At 43.9% G+C, this 12,511-nt stretch overlaps 1 protein-coding gene across 1 annotated transcript in view; it reads right to left on the bottom strand.

Moving 5' to 3' along the window:
• BOD1L1 (biorientation of chromosomes in cell division 1 like 1) overlaps window positions 1-12,511 on the bottom strand; it is a 539,385-nt gene that overhangs the window by 114,376 nt on the left and 412,498 nt on the right. The window contains exon 30 of the mRNA XM_053700293.1: window positions 11,312-11,474. Coding sequence (XP_053556268.1) covers window positions 11,312-11,474 — 163 coding nt within the window. The remainder of the gene's footprint in view (window positions 1-11,311; window positions 11,475-12,511) is intronic.

Raw genomic sequence — 12,511 nt, 5'->3', positions numbered from 1 at the left:
ATATTTGAAGGACTTGCAGTATGAAGAGTACATAGCCATAGCTGGATTTGAACTCATGACCTTCAGCATTCAAGTAAACATAGTTTACCACTAAGTCATCGTGGGACACATCAGATATTAAGATAACTCCGAACCAGGAGAACCCACCCCTGCTCTAGAAGAGAAGGTAACGAAGCAACAGAAAACCACTCTACCATAGAGGCGAGACCCCTCGGCCATATCGCCAACCCAGTTGAAGACACCTGGAGTCTACAGGAACATCAAATGCGCCAAAAGACCAGTAGGGACCCGTCAGAAAGACCTAGAGCTTAAGCCACAGGCAGATAGGTATCGCCAATGAAAAACAGAGCCCCACCCCCCTCTGAGTGAGGCACACAGGACCACAAACACCTAAGGTGAGACCGAACCGTCCACACCCCTCTAGGGAGAGACATGGACCTAGGCCAGGGTCCTCGAAAAACGGGATCGATCTAACGATCTAACATCCAGAGGAACCCTAAGTTGCCTCCTACGATTAGGAGCGCACCATCTAAAGTCCATAGACTTGGCGATCTAGCATACATACTCAAACCCAAGAGTCTGAAAGAGCTCCTGAACAGTTTAAGAACTCGGCACTCAGTGCACTTGGATCGCAAGGAAATCTCGTAGACAAGCGTTAACATGTGTTACACACACTGGCAAGGTAGCAATCAACACCTGAAGGTGAATGAGAACCCTGGACCTTGCTTGCCATCCCAAGACTTAGACGTAAGGCACCCTCCATGAAGCCCTAACGGAAACTTCGAGGATAAATGGTCAACTACCTGACCCCAGTAGGGCGACTGTCTGTAACCGACATCGACTCTTCACTGTTAAGCCCCAAGGCTAGAGTTTCAACAAGGAGGCAGAAACACCCGAATGTTGAGACCTTGGTCAGACCAAGGGTATAATATGGAAGAGACAACAGCCAGAGATCCTTGTAGGATCGACCTTCAAAGAGAAAACCTCTGTAACAAGGGTAAGCCGGAGCCTAGCAGCTCCCCAAAGAATTCAGGGAACCCCTGCACACCACCTCTTAGAGTAACGCAGAGGAAAAAGGCCATGCCCATGCTTCCATGCCCGTGCTTCCAGACCAGATGATCCACCCAAGGCAGGAAGGTAGGAGACTCCGCCACCATAAGAAAAAGTTTAATAGGCTAAGAGTGAGCATCCGTAAGAACTTAGAGTGAAGACGCAAATCATTCACCACTCGGAACACCAGACCACATAGGTCACTCACATCTCCCAAATCCAAAAGGAATGTAATATACAGTTCTGAGTCCCCAGGGACCTGAGAACCATGATGATGTCTGCAAAAAAACAGATCCGCATCCCAGGCGAGTAACTCGAAACAGCCGACCTTAGATCGGTACTTACAACCCTCCAGTCTGAGGGGTTGTATTTAAACAGTAGGCCTCATACTTCGATAGGATGCGAGCCCGGAATCCATAGCCATAGGCCAAGTGACATTCAGAATCCGACAGGATTAAATCAGCAGCATTAGGGTGACATGAACCCAGGTAACAGCCGAAAAGCGTCCGACCAGTACCTGCCTGGTATAAGGACACTCCAAAACTGCCCAAGGTCCAAGAAAATTCGACCCGAAGGATCGATAAATGAACTAGAAAACATAATTCTATTATTCAAAAAGTGCGCAACTTCTGAGGAAGTGCCCACACGACCACAAAATCGCAAGTATCGGTTCCAGAGGAGAACCTTCCCAAAAACGAAAATCTAACAGACATAAGCTTAAGAAAAACAAATTAACCACATCCATCCAGATCAAAAAATAAAATAAAGGCAGCACCCATCGGGTGAACACCCAAGGTGAATGAGAACGCCAACGGAACCAGACGATCAGAGGCCCCATTCACCCAAGCTCAGAACTGGAACCGAAATGTAAAGAAAAAATAAAACTGAGACGTTAAGAAGATTGGCTTCATCCCCAAATGTCATATCCAATTTGCAATCCAGAATCTAAGGCTTCTGAACCCTCTGCCCACTAGGACTGAGATCCTCCAACATCGCCAAAACATGCCTTAAAAGAACACGAAGACGTGCCAGCCTATAACTGAAGGCAAAATCATCCATCGCCGGATCAACGAAAGACCCTGGCCCCGAGGTTGGGGCCCCCAAAGCCTCAGAGGCCAACGTTTCCCAGAAGGCCGAAATGAATCAGGCGGTCCCACCCCCGACGGGCCCTGGTTAACAGAACACGGACAAAATCTTTCACTTGGGAGATATAAATGGGACAGTGCCATAGAAATGGTCATGCGGAACTGTGCCGTAACCTCTGGAGGAAACAAGCCACCCTCCGTAGAAGGGGTAAAGGCCATAGGGACACCTGCTTGCGTAGTCGAGAAAGGTTCTGGGGCACGAGCCTCACGGAACATGGAAACTTTGGAGCCGCATGGCTCAACGCACTCTAAGCTCCCTGATTCGGGGGAAAAGAGTACTCTAGAACGGCAATCGGAACATAACTGATGGTCATTGATTACCCGGGCTATTTCATATTCATCACAAGACGCATTCTCCGTATCGGAGACATCCGTGTCTAACATATCAGAGTCCTCCATAATCTTGGGATTACAAAAATGACAAAAACTAACTGGCACCCTTTTAACACCCCCAATGGCTGGGGCACTCACCACCTCCTGTGAACCAGACAACCCATGAGCTAGACTCTGTCGGACACAGTCAGCATATGGAAGTGAGAAACAATGTAACCGCACCCTTCACAAGGTGCACTGTGCCAGTCACAAAAAGGGCGCGCAATCTCGAGAGATTGCGTCATTAAAAAAACAGAATTTATGTTTACCTGATAAATTTCTTTCTCCAACGGTGTGTCCGGTCCACGGCGTCATCCTTACTTGTGGGATATTCTCTTCCCCAACAGGAAATGGCAAAGAGCCCAGCAAAGCTGGTCACATGATCCCTCCTAGGCTCCGCCTACCCCAGTCATTCGACCGACGTTAAGGAGGAATATTTGCATAGGAGAAACCATATGGTACCGTGGTGACTGTAGTTAAAGAAAATAAAATATCAGACCTGATTAAAAAAACCAGGGCGGGCCGTGGACCGGACACACCGTTGGAGAAAGAAATTTATCAGGTAAACATAAATTCTGTTTTCTCCAACATAGGTGTGTCCGGTCCACGGCGTCATCCTTACTTGTGGGAACCAATACCAAAGCTTTAGGACACGGATGAAGGGAGGGAGCAAATCAGGTCACCTAAATGGAAGGCACCACGGCTTGCAAAACCTTTCTCCCAAAAATAGCCTCAGAAGAAGCAAAAGTATCAAACTTGTAAAATTTGGTAAAAGTGTGCAGTGAAGACCAAGTCGCTGCCCTACATATCTGATCAACAGAAGCCTCGTTCTTGAAGGCCCATGTGGAAGCCACAGCCCTAGTGGAATGAGCTGTGATTCTTTCGGGAGGCTGCCGTCCGGCAGTCTCGTAAGCCAATCTGATGATGCTTTTAATCCAAAAAGAGAGAGAGGTAGAAGTTGCCTTTTGACCTCTCCTTTTACCTGAATAAACAACAAACAAGGAAGATGTTTGTCTAAAATCCTTTGTAGCATCTAAATAGAATTTTAGAGCGCGAACAACATCCAAATTGTGCAACAAACGTTCCTTCTTTGAAACTGGTTTTGGACACAGAGAAGGTACGATAATCTCCTGGTTAATGTTTTTGTTAGAAACAACTTTTGGAAGAAAACCAGGTTTAGTACGTAAAACCACCTTATCTGCATGGAACACCAGATAAGGAGGAGAACACTGCAGAGCAGATAATTCTGAGACTCTTCTAGCAGAAGAAATCGCAACTAAAAACAAAACTTTCCAAGATAATAACTTAATATCAACGGAATGTAAGGGTTCAAACGGAACCCCCTGAAGAACTGAAAGAACTAAATTGAGACTCCAAGGAGGAGTCAAAGGTTTGTAAACAGGCTTGATTCTAACCAGAGCCTGAACAAAGGCTTGAACATCTGGCACAGCTGCCAGCTTTTTGTGAAGTAATACCGACAAGGCAGAAATCTGTCCCTTCAGGGAACTTGCAGATAATCCTTTTTCCAATCCTTCTTGAAGGAAGGATAGAATCCTAGGAATCTTAACCTTGTCCCAAGGGAATCCTTTAGATTCACACCAACAGATATATTTTTTCCAAATTTTGTGGTAAATCTTTCTAGTCACAGGCTTTCTGGCCTGAACAAGAGTATCGATAACAGAATCTGAGAATCCTCGCTTCGATAAAATCAAGCGTTCAATCTCCAAGCAGTCAGCTGGAGTGAAACCAGATTCGGATGTTCGAACGGACCCTGAACAAGAAGGTCTCGTCTCAAAGGCAGCTTCCAAGGTGGAGCCGATGACATATTCACCAGATCTGCATACCAAGTCCTGCGTGGCCACGCAGGAGCTATCAAGATCACCGACGCCCTCTCCTGCTTGATCCTGGCTATCAGCCTGGGGATGAGAGGAAATGGCGGGAACACATAAGCTAGTTTGAAGGTCCAAGGTGCCACTAGTGCATCCACTAGAGCCGCCTTGGGATCCCTGGATCTGGCCCCGTAGCAAGGAACTTTGAAGTTCTGACGAGAGGCCATCAGATCCATGTCTGGAATGCCCCACAGGTGAGTGACTTGGGCAAAGATTTCCGGATGGAGTTCCCACTCCCCCGGATGCAATGTCTGCCGACTCAGAAAATCCGCTTCCCAATTTTCCACTCCTGGGATGTGGATAGCAGACAGGTGGCAGGAGTGAAACTCCGCCCAAAGAATAATTTTGGTTACTTCTTCCATCGCTAGGGAACTCCTTGTTCCCCCCTGATGGTTGATGTACGCAACAGTCGTCATGTTGTCTGATTGAAACCGTATGAACCTGGTCCTCGCAAGCTGGGGCCAGGCCTGGAGAGCATTGAATATCGCTCTCAGTTCCAGAATATTTATCGGTAGAAGAGATTCTTCCCGAGACCAAAGACCCTGAGCTTTCAGGGATCCCCAGACCGCGCCCCAGCCTATCAGACTGGCGTCGGTCGTGACAATGACCCACTCTGGTCTGTGGAACATCATCCCTTGAGACAGATTGTCCAGGGACAGCCACCAACGGAGTGAGTCTCTGGTCCTCTGATTTACTTGTATCTTCGGAGACAAGTCTGTATAGTCCCCATTCCACTGACTGAGCATGCACAGTTGTAATGGTCTTAGATGAATGCGCGCAAAAGGAACTATGTCCATCGCCGCCACCATCAACCCGATCACTTCCATGCACTGAGCTATGGAAGGAAGAGGAACGGAATGAAGTATCCGACAAGAGTCCAGAAGCTTTGTTTTTCTGGCCTCTGTTAGAAAGATCCTCATTTCTAAGGAGTCTATAATTGTTCCCAAGAAGGGAACCCTTGTTGACGGGGATAGAGAACTCTTTTCCACGTTCACTTTCCAGCCGTGAGATCTGAGAAAGGCCAGGACAATGTCCGTGTGAGCCTTTGCTTGAGGAAGGGACGACGCTTGAATCAGAATGTCGTCCAGGTAAGGTACTACTGCAATGCCCCTTGGTCTTAGCACCGCTAGAAGGGACCCTAGTACCTTTGTGAAAATCCTTGGAGCAGTGGCTAATCCGAAAGGAAGCGCCACGAACTGGTAATGTTTGTCCAGGAATGCAAACCTTAGGAACCGATGATGTTCCTTGTGGATAGGAATATGTAGATACGCATCCTTTAAATCCACCGTGGTCATGAATTGACCTTCCTGGATGGAAGGAAGGATAGTTCGAATGGTTTCCATCTTGAACGATGGGACCTTGAGAAATTTGTTTAAGATCTTGAGATCTAGGATTGGTCTGAACGTTCCCTCTTTTTTGGGAACTATGAACAGATTGGAGTAGAACCCCATCCCTTGTTCTCTTAATGGAACAGGATGAATCACTCCCATTTTTAACAGGTCTTCTACACAATGTAAGAACGCCTGTCTTTTTATGTGGTCTGAAGACAACTGCGACCTGTGGAACCTCCCCCTTGGGGGAAGTCCCCTTGAATTCCAGAAGATAACCCTGGGAGACTATTTCTAGCGCCCAAGGATCCAGAACATCTCTTGCCCAAGCCTGAGCGAAGAGAGAGAGTCTGCCCCCCACCAGATCCGGTCCCGGATCGGGGGCCAATATTTCATGCTGTCTTGGTAGCAGTGGCAGGTTTCTTGGCCTGCTTTCCCTTGTTCCAGCCTTGCATTGGTCTCCAAGCTGGCTTGGCCTGAGCAGTATTACCCTCTTGCTTAGAGGACGTAGCACCTTGGGCTGGTCCGTTTTTACGAAAGGGACGAAAATTAGGTTTATTTTTGGCCTTGAAAGACCTATCCTGAGGAAGGGCGTGGCCCTTGCCCCCAGTGATATCAGAAATAATCTCTTTCAAGTCAGGGCCAAACAGCGTTTTCCCCTTGAAAGGAATGTTAAGCAATTTGTTCTTGGAAGACGCATCCGCTGACCAAGATTTTAGCCAAAGCGCTCTGCGCGCCACACTAGCAAACCCAGAATTTTTCGCCGCTAATCTAGCCAATTGCAAAGTGGCGTCTAGGGTGAAAGAGTTAGCCAATTTGAGAGCATGAATTCTGTCCAAAATCTCCTCATAAGAAGAATCTTTATTGAGCGCCTTTTCTAGTTAATCGAACCAGAAACACGCTGCTGTAGTGACAGGGAACAATGCATGAAATTGGTTGTAGAAGGTAACCTTGCTGAACAAACATCTTTTTAAGCAAACCCTCTAATTTTTTATCCATAGGATCTTTGAAAGCACAACTATCTTCTATGGGTATAGTGGTGCGTTTGTTTAAAGTAGAAACCGCTCCCTCGACCTTGGGGACTGACTGCCATAAGTCCTTTCTGGGGTCGACCATAGGAAACAATTTTTTAAATATGGGGGGAGGGACGAAAGGAATACCGGGCCTTTCCCATTCTTTATTAACAATGTCCGCCACCCGCTTGGGTATAGGAAAAGCTTCTGGGAGCCCCGGCACCTCTAGGAACTTGTCCATTTTACATAGTTTCTCTGGGATGACTAAATTTTCACAATCATCCAGAGTGGATAATACCTCCTTAAGCAAAATGCGGAGATGTTCCAATTTAAATTTAAATGTAATCACATCAGATTCAGCCTGCTGAGAAATGTTCCCTAAATCAGTAATTTCTCCCTCAGACAAAACCTCCCTGGCCCCCTCAGATTGGGTTAGGGGCCCTTCAGAGATATTAATATCAGCGTCGTCATGCTCTTCAGTAACTAAAACAGAGCAGCCACGCTTACGCTGACAAGGGTTCATTTTGGCTAAAATGTTTTTGACAGAATTATCCATTACAGCCGTTAATTGTTGCATAGTAAGGAGTATTGGCGCGCTAGATGTACTAGGGGCCTCCTGAGTGGGCAAGACTCGTGTAGACGAAGGAGGGAATGATGCAGTACCATGCTTACTCCCCTCACTTGAGGAATCATCTTGGGCATCATTGTCATTATCACATAAATCACATTTATTTAAATGAATAGGAATTCTGGCTTCCCCACATTCAGAACACAGTCTATCTGGTAGGTCAGACATGTTAAACAGGCATAAACTTGATCAGAAAGTACAAAAAACGTTTTAAAATAAAACCGTTACTGTCACTTTAAATTTTAAACTGAACACACTTTATTACTGCAATTGCGAAAAAACATGAAGGAATTGTTCAAAATTCACCAAATTTTCACCACAGCGTCTTAAAGCCTTGAAAAGTATTGCACACCAATTTTGAAGCTTTAACCCTTAAAATAACGGAACCGGAGCCGTTTTTATATTTAACCCCTTTACAGTCCCTGGTATCTGCTTTGCTGAGACCCAACCAAGCCCAAAGGGGAATACGATACCAAATGACGCCTTCAGAAAGTCTTTTCTAAGTATCAGAGCTCCTCACACATGCATCTGCATGTCATGCTTTCCAAAAACAAGTGCGCAATAGAGGCGCGAAAATGAGGCTCTGCCTATGATTAGGGAAAGCCCCTAGAGAATAAGGTGTCCAATACAGTGCCTGCCGGTTATTTTACATAATTCCCAAGATAAAATAATTCCTCAAAGCTATGAAGTATAAAATATGCTTATATATCAATCGTTTTAGCCCAGAAAATGTCTACAGTCTTAAAAGCCCTTGTGAAGACCTTTTTTTCTTTATGTAATAAAAATGGCTTACCGGATCCCATAGGGAAAATGACAGCTTCCAGCATTACATCGTCTTGTTAGAAATGTGTCATACCTCAAGCAGCAAAAGGTCTGCTCACTGTTTCCCCCAACTGAAGTTAATTCCTCTCAACAGTCCTGTGTGGAAACAGCCATCGATTTTAGTAACGGTTGCTAAAATCATTTTCCTCTTACAAACAGAAATCTTCATCTCTTTTCTGTTTCAGAGTAAATAGTACATACCAGCACTATTTTAAAATAACAAACTCTTGATTGAATAATAAAAACTACAGTTAAACACCAAAAAACTCTAAGCCATCTCCGTGGAGATGTTGCCTGTACAACGGCAAAGAGAATGACTGGGGAAGGCGGAGCCTAGGAGGGATCATGTGACCAGCTTTGCTGGGCTCTTTGCCATTTCCTGTTGGGGAAGAGAATATCCCACAAGTAAGGATGACGCCGTGGACCGGACACACCTATGTTGGAGAAAAGGCTGTTATGTTCCGTAGAAGCCGTGAGCCTAGGTATTGCTACACATTTGCAGATAAAACCATATAACAAACATGATTATAGTCCCCCTCTGTTCAATAACCCCCATCAGGAGATATTAACCCATGATTCCTTATTAAGATAAAAGGAGTCCCAATGGGACCCTACCTTGTTTTGTTAACATTACATTCACATATCGAAATAAAATGAAACCACCTTACCGGAATCTACGCCGTGAAACAGGAACACGGCCCTTCAAGTGTGACAGATAGTAGCCTTGCTTCTGACATGGACTTGAGTGAAAAAAGGTAGGCAGCGAAACTCGTCAACGTGGATTACCAAGGAGCTGTTAATATGAGTCGGGATGGGTTCGCAGGAAAACTCTCCCAGCATCTCCGGACTCTAACTTTCATCCATGCTCTCACTGAGTGGCTGATAGTATTACTTAAAACTTCAGTCCCATTGCGAAGAGTACTACCCTCCATAAGAGTCTAACTCGAACTTTTGACACTTCTCTGCCAACCTCCTGTGACGAAAGGCAAAGAATGACTGGGGGATGAGGGAAGTGGGGGAGGTATTTAAGCCTTTGGCTGGTGTATCTGCCTCCTCCTGGTGGCCAGGTTCTTTATTTCCCAAAAGTAATGAATGCAGCTGTGGACTCTTCATGTTTAAAAAAAAAAAAAAATCAAAGAGATCTGTAGACTGTGGTTCAAGCTCAAGGAATCTCTGGACAACCAACACTCAGACCTGTATGTCTTTTTTGAAGTTTATAACTGTCTCAGATCAGCACAGACTAAAAGTTACAAAAGGCCTGTGCTCATCTTCTTCCTTCTCGTTTTGTTGCATTATGCAGGGAAGTTGTGGGTGTCTATTCTTTGGTTTCTTCAACTGCAAATGTTGTGTCATTGCAATGGAGTCCACAGGAATGTGTCAGAAAATCCTGTGAGTTTACAAGAGTCTCTAACCTGGTGGAAAAGTAATCATTCCTTGATTCAGGGGGGCTCTTATCTTCAGCCAGGGTGGGCAGATGCCAGCATGTTAGGTCCACAGATGCCAGCATGTTAGGTTGGGGTGCAGTATGGGCATCTTGGAGAGTGCAGGGAGTAAGGTCTTCTCAGGTGGTGAGGTTACCCATAAACATTCTGGAACTGTGAAAAATCTTCAGAGCTCTCAAGAGGTTGCCTGATCTCAGACAGGAATCTTGTCTTTGAATTGTTAGAGCAATGGCTTATATTTATCCTCAAGGATACTGTATAGAAGGGCATAATACTGTTACCAGTGCAGGATTTCTGTCATCCACATTCCGCGTGTGAACAATTGGGAGGCAGACTTTCTTAGTTGCCAGTCTCTTCATCCGCAAGAGTGGACTCTAAATCAGGAAGTTTGACCAGATTGTGAGACCTCGAGGTCTGCCATACATACATTCCATGGCCTCTTGACTGAATCACAAACTGCTCCATTATTGTGCCAGGTCTCAAAATCCCCAGGCAAACCTGATAGATGCCCTAGTGGTTTCCTGGTCATCTAACATGATTTGCATCTTTCCTCTGTTTGTGTTGCTATCCAGAGTGATAGCCAGAATCAAGTAGGAACAAGCTTCAGCAACTCCGATTGCTCTGTTGTGGCCTCGTAGGATTTGGTGTGAGGATCTAATTCAAAATGTCCTTGTGCCCGCCTTGGAAGCTTCCTCTAAGAAGGGATCATGCTTCCCAAGGTCCTTTCTTTTATCAGGATCTCAAAACTCTGGCAACTAAACCCTGAGTGCAGTCTCAGATTTTTCTGACAAGGTTTGACACCTTAATTCAGGGCAGGAGAACTGTTACCAATCATATTTATTATTTATATTCCCAAATGTGATGAGACTAGTGGACTCACCATCATTTTTTTTAAAGCCTGTCCTGAATGAATCAAGGTTTCCTTGTATGCTTTGCAAAGCTGTGTCCCTACCCATAAACATGAGCTGTAGCAGTAGTCCTAGTCAGCTAACAAGCAAACTGATACTATAGTACTAGTTTCAATCACAATTTAAAGGGATATGAAACCCACATTTTTCTTCCATGATTCAGATAGAGCATTCAATTGTAAACAACTTCCTGATTTACTTCTATTATAAAATGTTCTTCACTCTCTTGGTACTTTGTTGAAAAGAAGGGACATATGTTTAGGAGCCGGCACTTTTCTCAAGTAATATATGGCAGCACTATTTCCTGCCATGTAGTGCTCCAGATGCCTACCTAGATAGCTCTTCAACACAGAATACCATGAGAACGAAGCAAATTTGATAATAGAAATAAATAATAAACTTTTTTAAAAATGGTATGTTCTGACTGAATCACAAATGGAACTTGTGTGTTTCATATCTCTTTAAGCAGCTGAAAATCACAGTAAATGTCAAAATTAAAATGATTTAATACTGCACTATGGTTACTGACCCTTTAATTCTTCAGAAAAAAATTGATATTCAACATGTTTAAATGCTGCTCATATATATATATATATATATATATATATACATATAATTTCTTCATATGCACAACATTTTTAGAGTTCAATGTCCTTTTAAGCAATAACACCATTACCCTCCCCACAAAGAAATATATAAAAATCATATGGTTACCTCTGTGCTTCCAGTCGTGATGCAGCTCTTGTTGTGGCACCCTTGTGTTCATCATCATCTTCTTCCTCCTCCTCCTCTTCATCATCTGTCCCAGCGTCCCCTTCCTCCTCCTCCTCTTCATCAGATTCAGATTTCTTGTTTTTTTTATCCGGCTCTCCATTTTCTATTTACATTCAACAAAACACATTTTTGGATCATTAGGTTACTAAAACATGTTTGATACTATTGAATACACAACACATCGTTCTTTTTATCTTAACATATCTCTAGAAGAGTGGCACATAATTCATGTCATCCTATAATCAACATGTACATGGTTTGGTGGGACCAGGCTTACTGATGTGTTCAGCTAGCTCCCAGTAGTGCATTGCTGATCCTTCAGTAAAGGATACCAACAGAATGAAGCTAAACTGATAATAGAAATACAACAGAAAGTTGTTTAAAAATGTATGCTCTTTCTAAATCACAAGATATTTTTTTTTGGGTTCATGTCCCTTTAATCTGAGGGTAACTTTGCCAAATCAGGGACTGGAATAAAAAAATAAAACAAAACATGTGTACACGTAACTGTCAAAGCCCAAGCTAATACGTTATTTTAAACATATTTATTTCACCTCTGTTTTCCGGTTAGGTCAGCAGCAGCTGGCCCTTTTCTTTTTTAAAGTCAGTAGGAGGGTGGTACAGCTAGACATAGAAAAACAAAAGGTAAAATAAATAGGTTTAAAATAGCCAATCAAGCAAGCGCTGCTCAGGTGCTGAACCAAAAATGGGCCGGCTCCTAAACTCACTTTTCTGCTTCTCAAATAAAGATACCAAGAGAACGAAGAAAAAATTATAATAGTAGTAAATTAGAAAGTTGCTTAAAATTGCATGCTCTACACAAAAAATTTCTCACCAACCATGGCTTCCAGGCCCAGAGACAAGAGGAATAAAAACTCAGCTGAAACCATAGCTGAATTACACTCAGAATTAGATCCCGTTACAAAATCGAAAGAGGCTATTAACTCACAAATAATTGTAAAAGATATTCTAGAAGCTCTGAACCCCAAATTTGAATCACTTAGAATGGAAATAAAACAAGATCTACACACACTATCTATGGAGGTCAAGCAATTTTCAATAAGAATCCAAGAAGTAGAGCAAAGGGTGTCTGACCTTGAGGATCAATCGGTCATAAATGATACCAAACTACAGGCACAT

The sequence above is a fragment of the Bombina bombina genome, chromosome 2 (assembly GCF_027579735.1).
Source record: "Bombina bombina isolate aBomBom1 chromosome 2, aBomBom1.pri, whole genome shotgun sequence".
NCBI lineage: Eukaryota > Metazoa > Chordata > Amphibia > Anura > Bombinatoridae > Bombina > Bombina bombina.
Note: the sequence above shows the minus strand (reverse complement) of the source record. Positions and strands in the feature narration are given on the sequence as shown.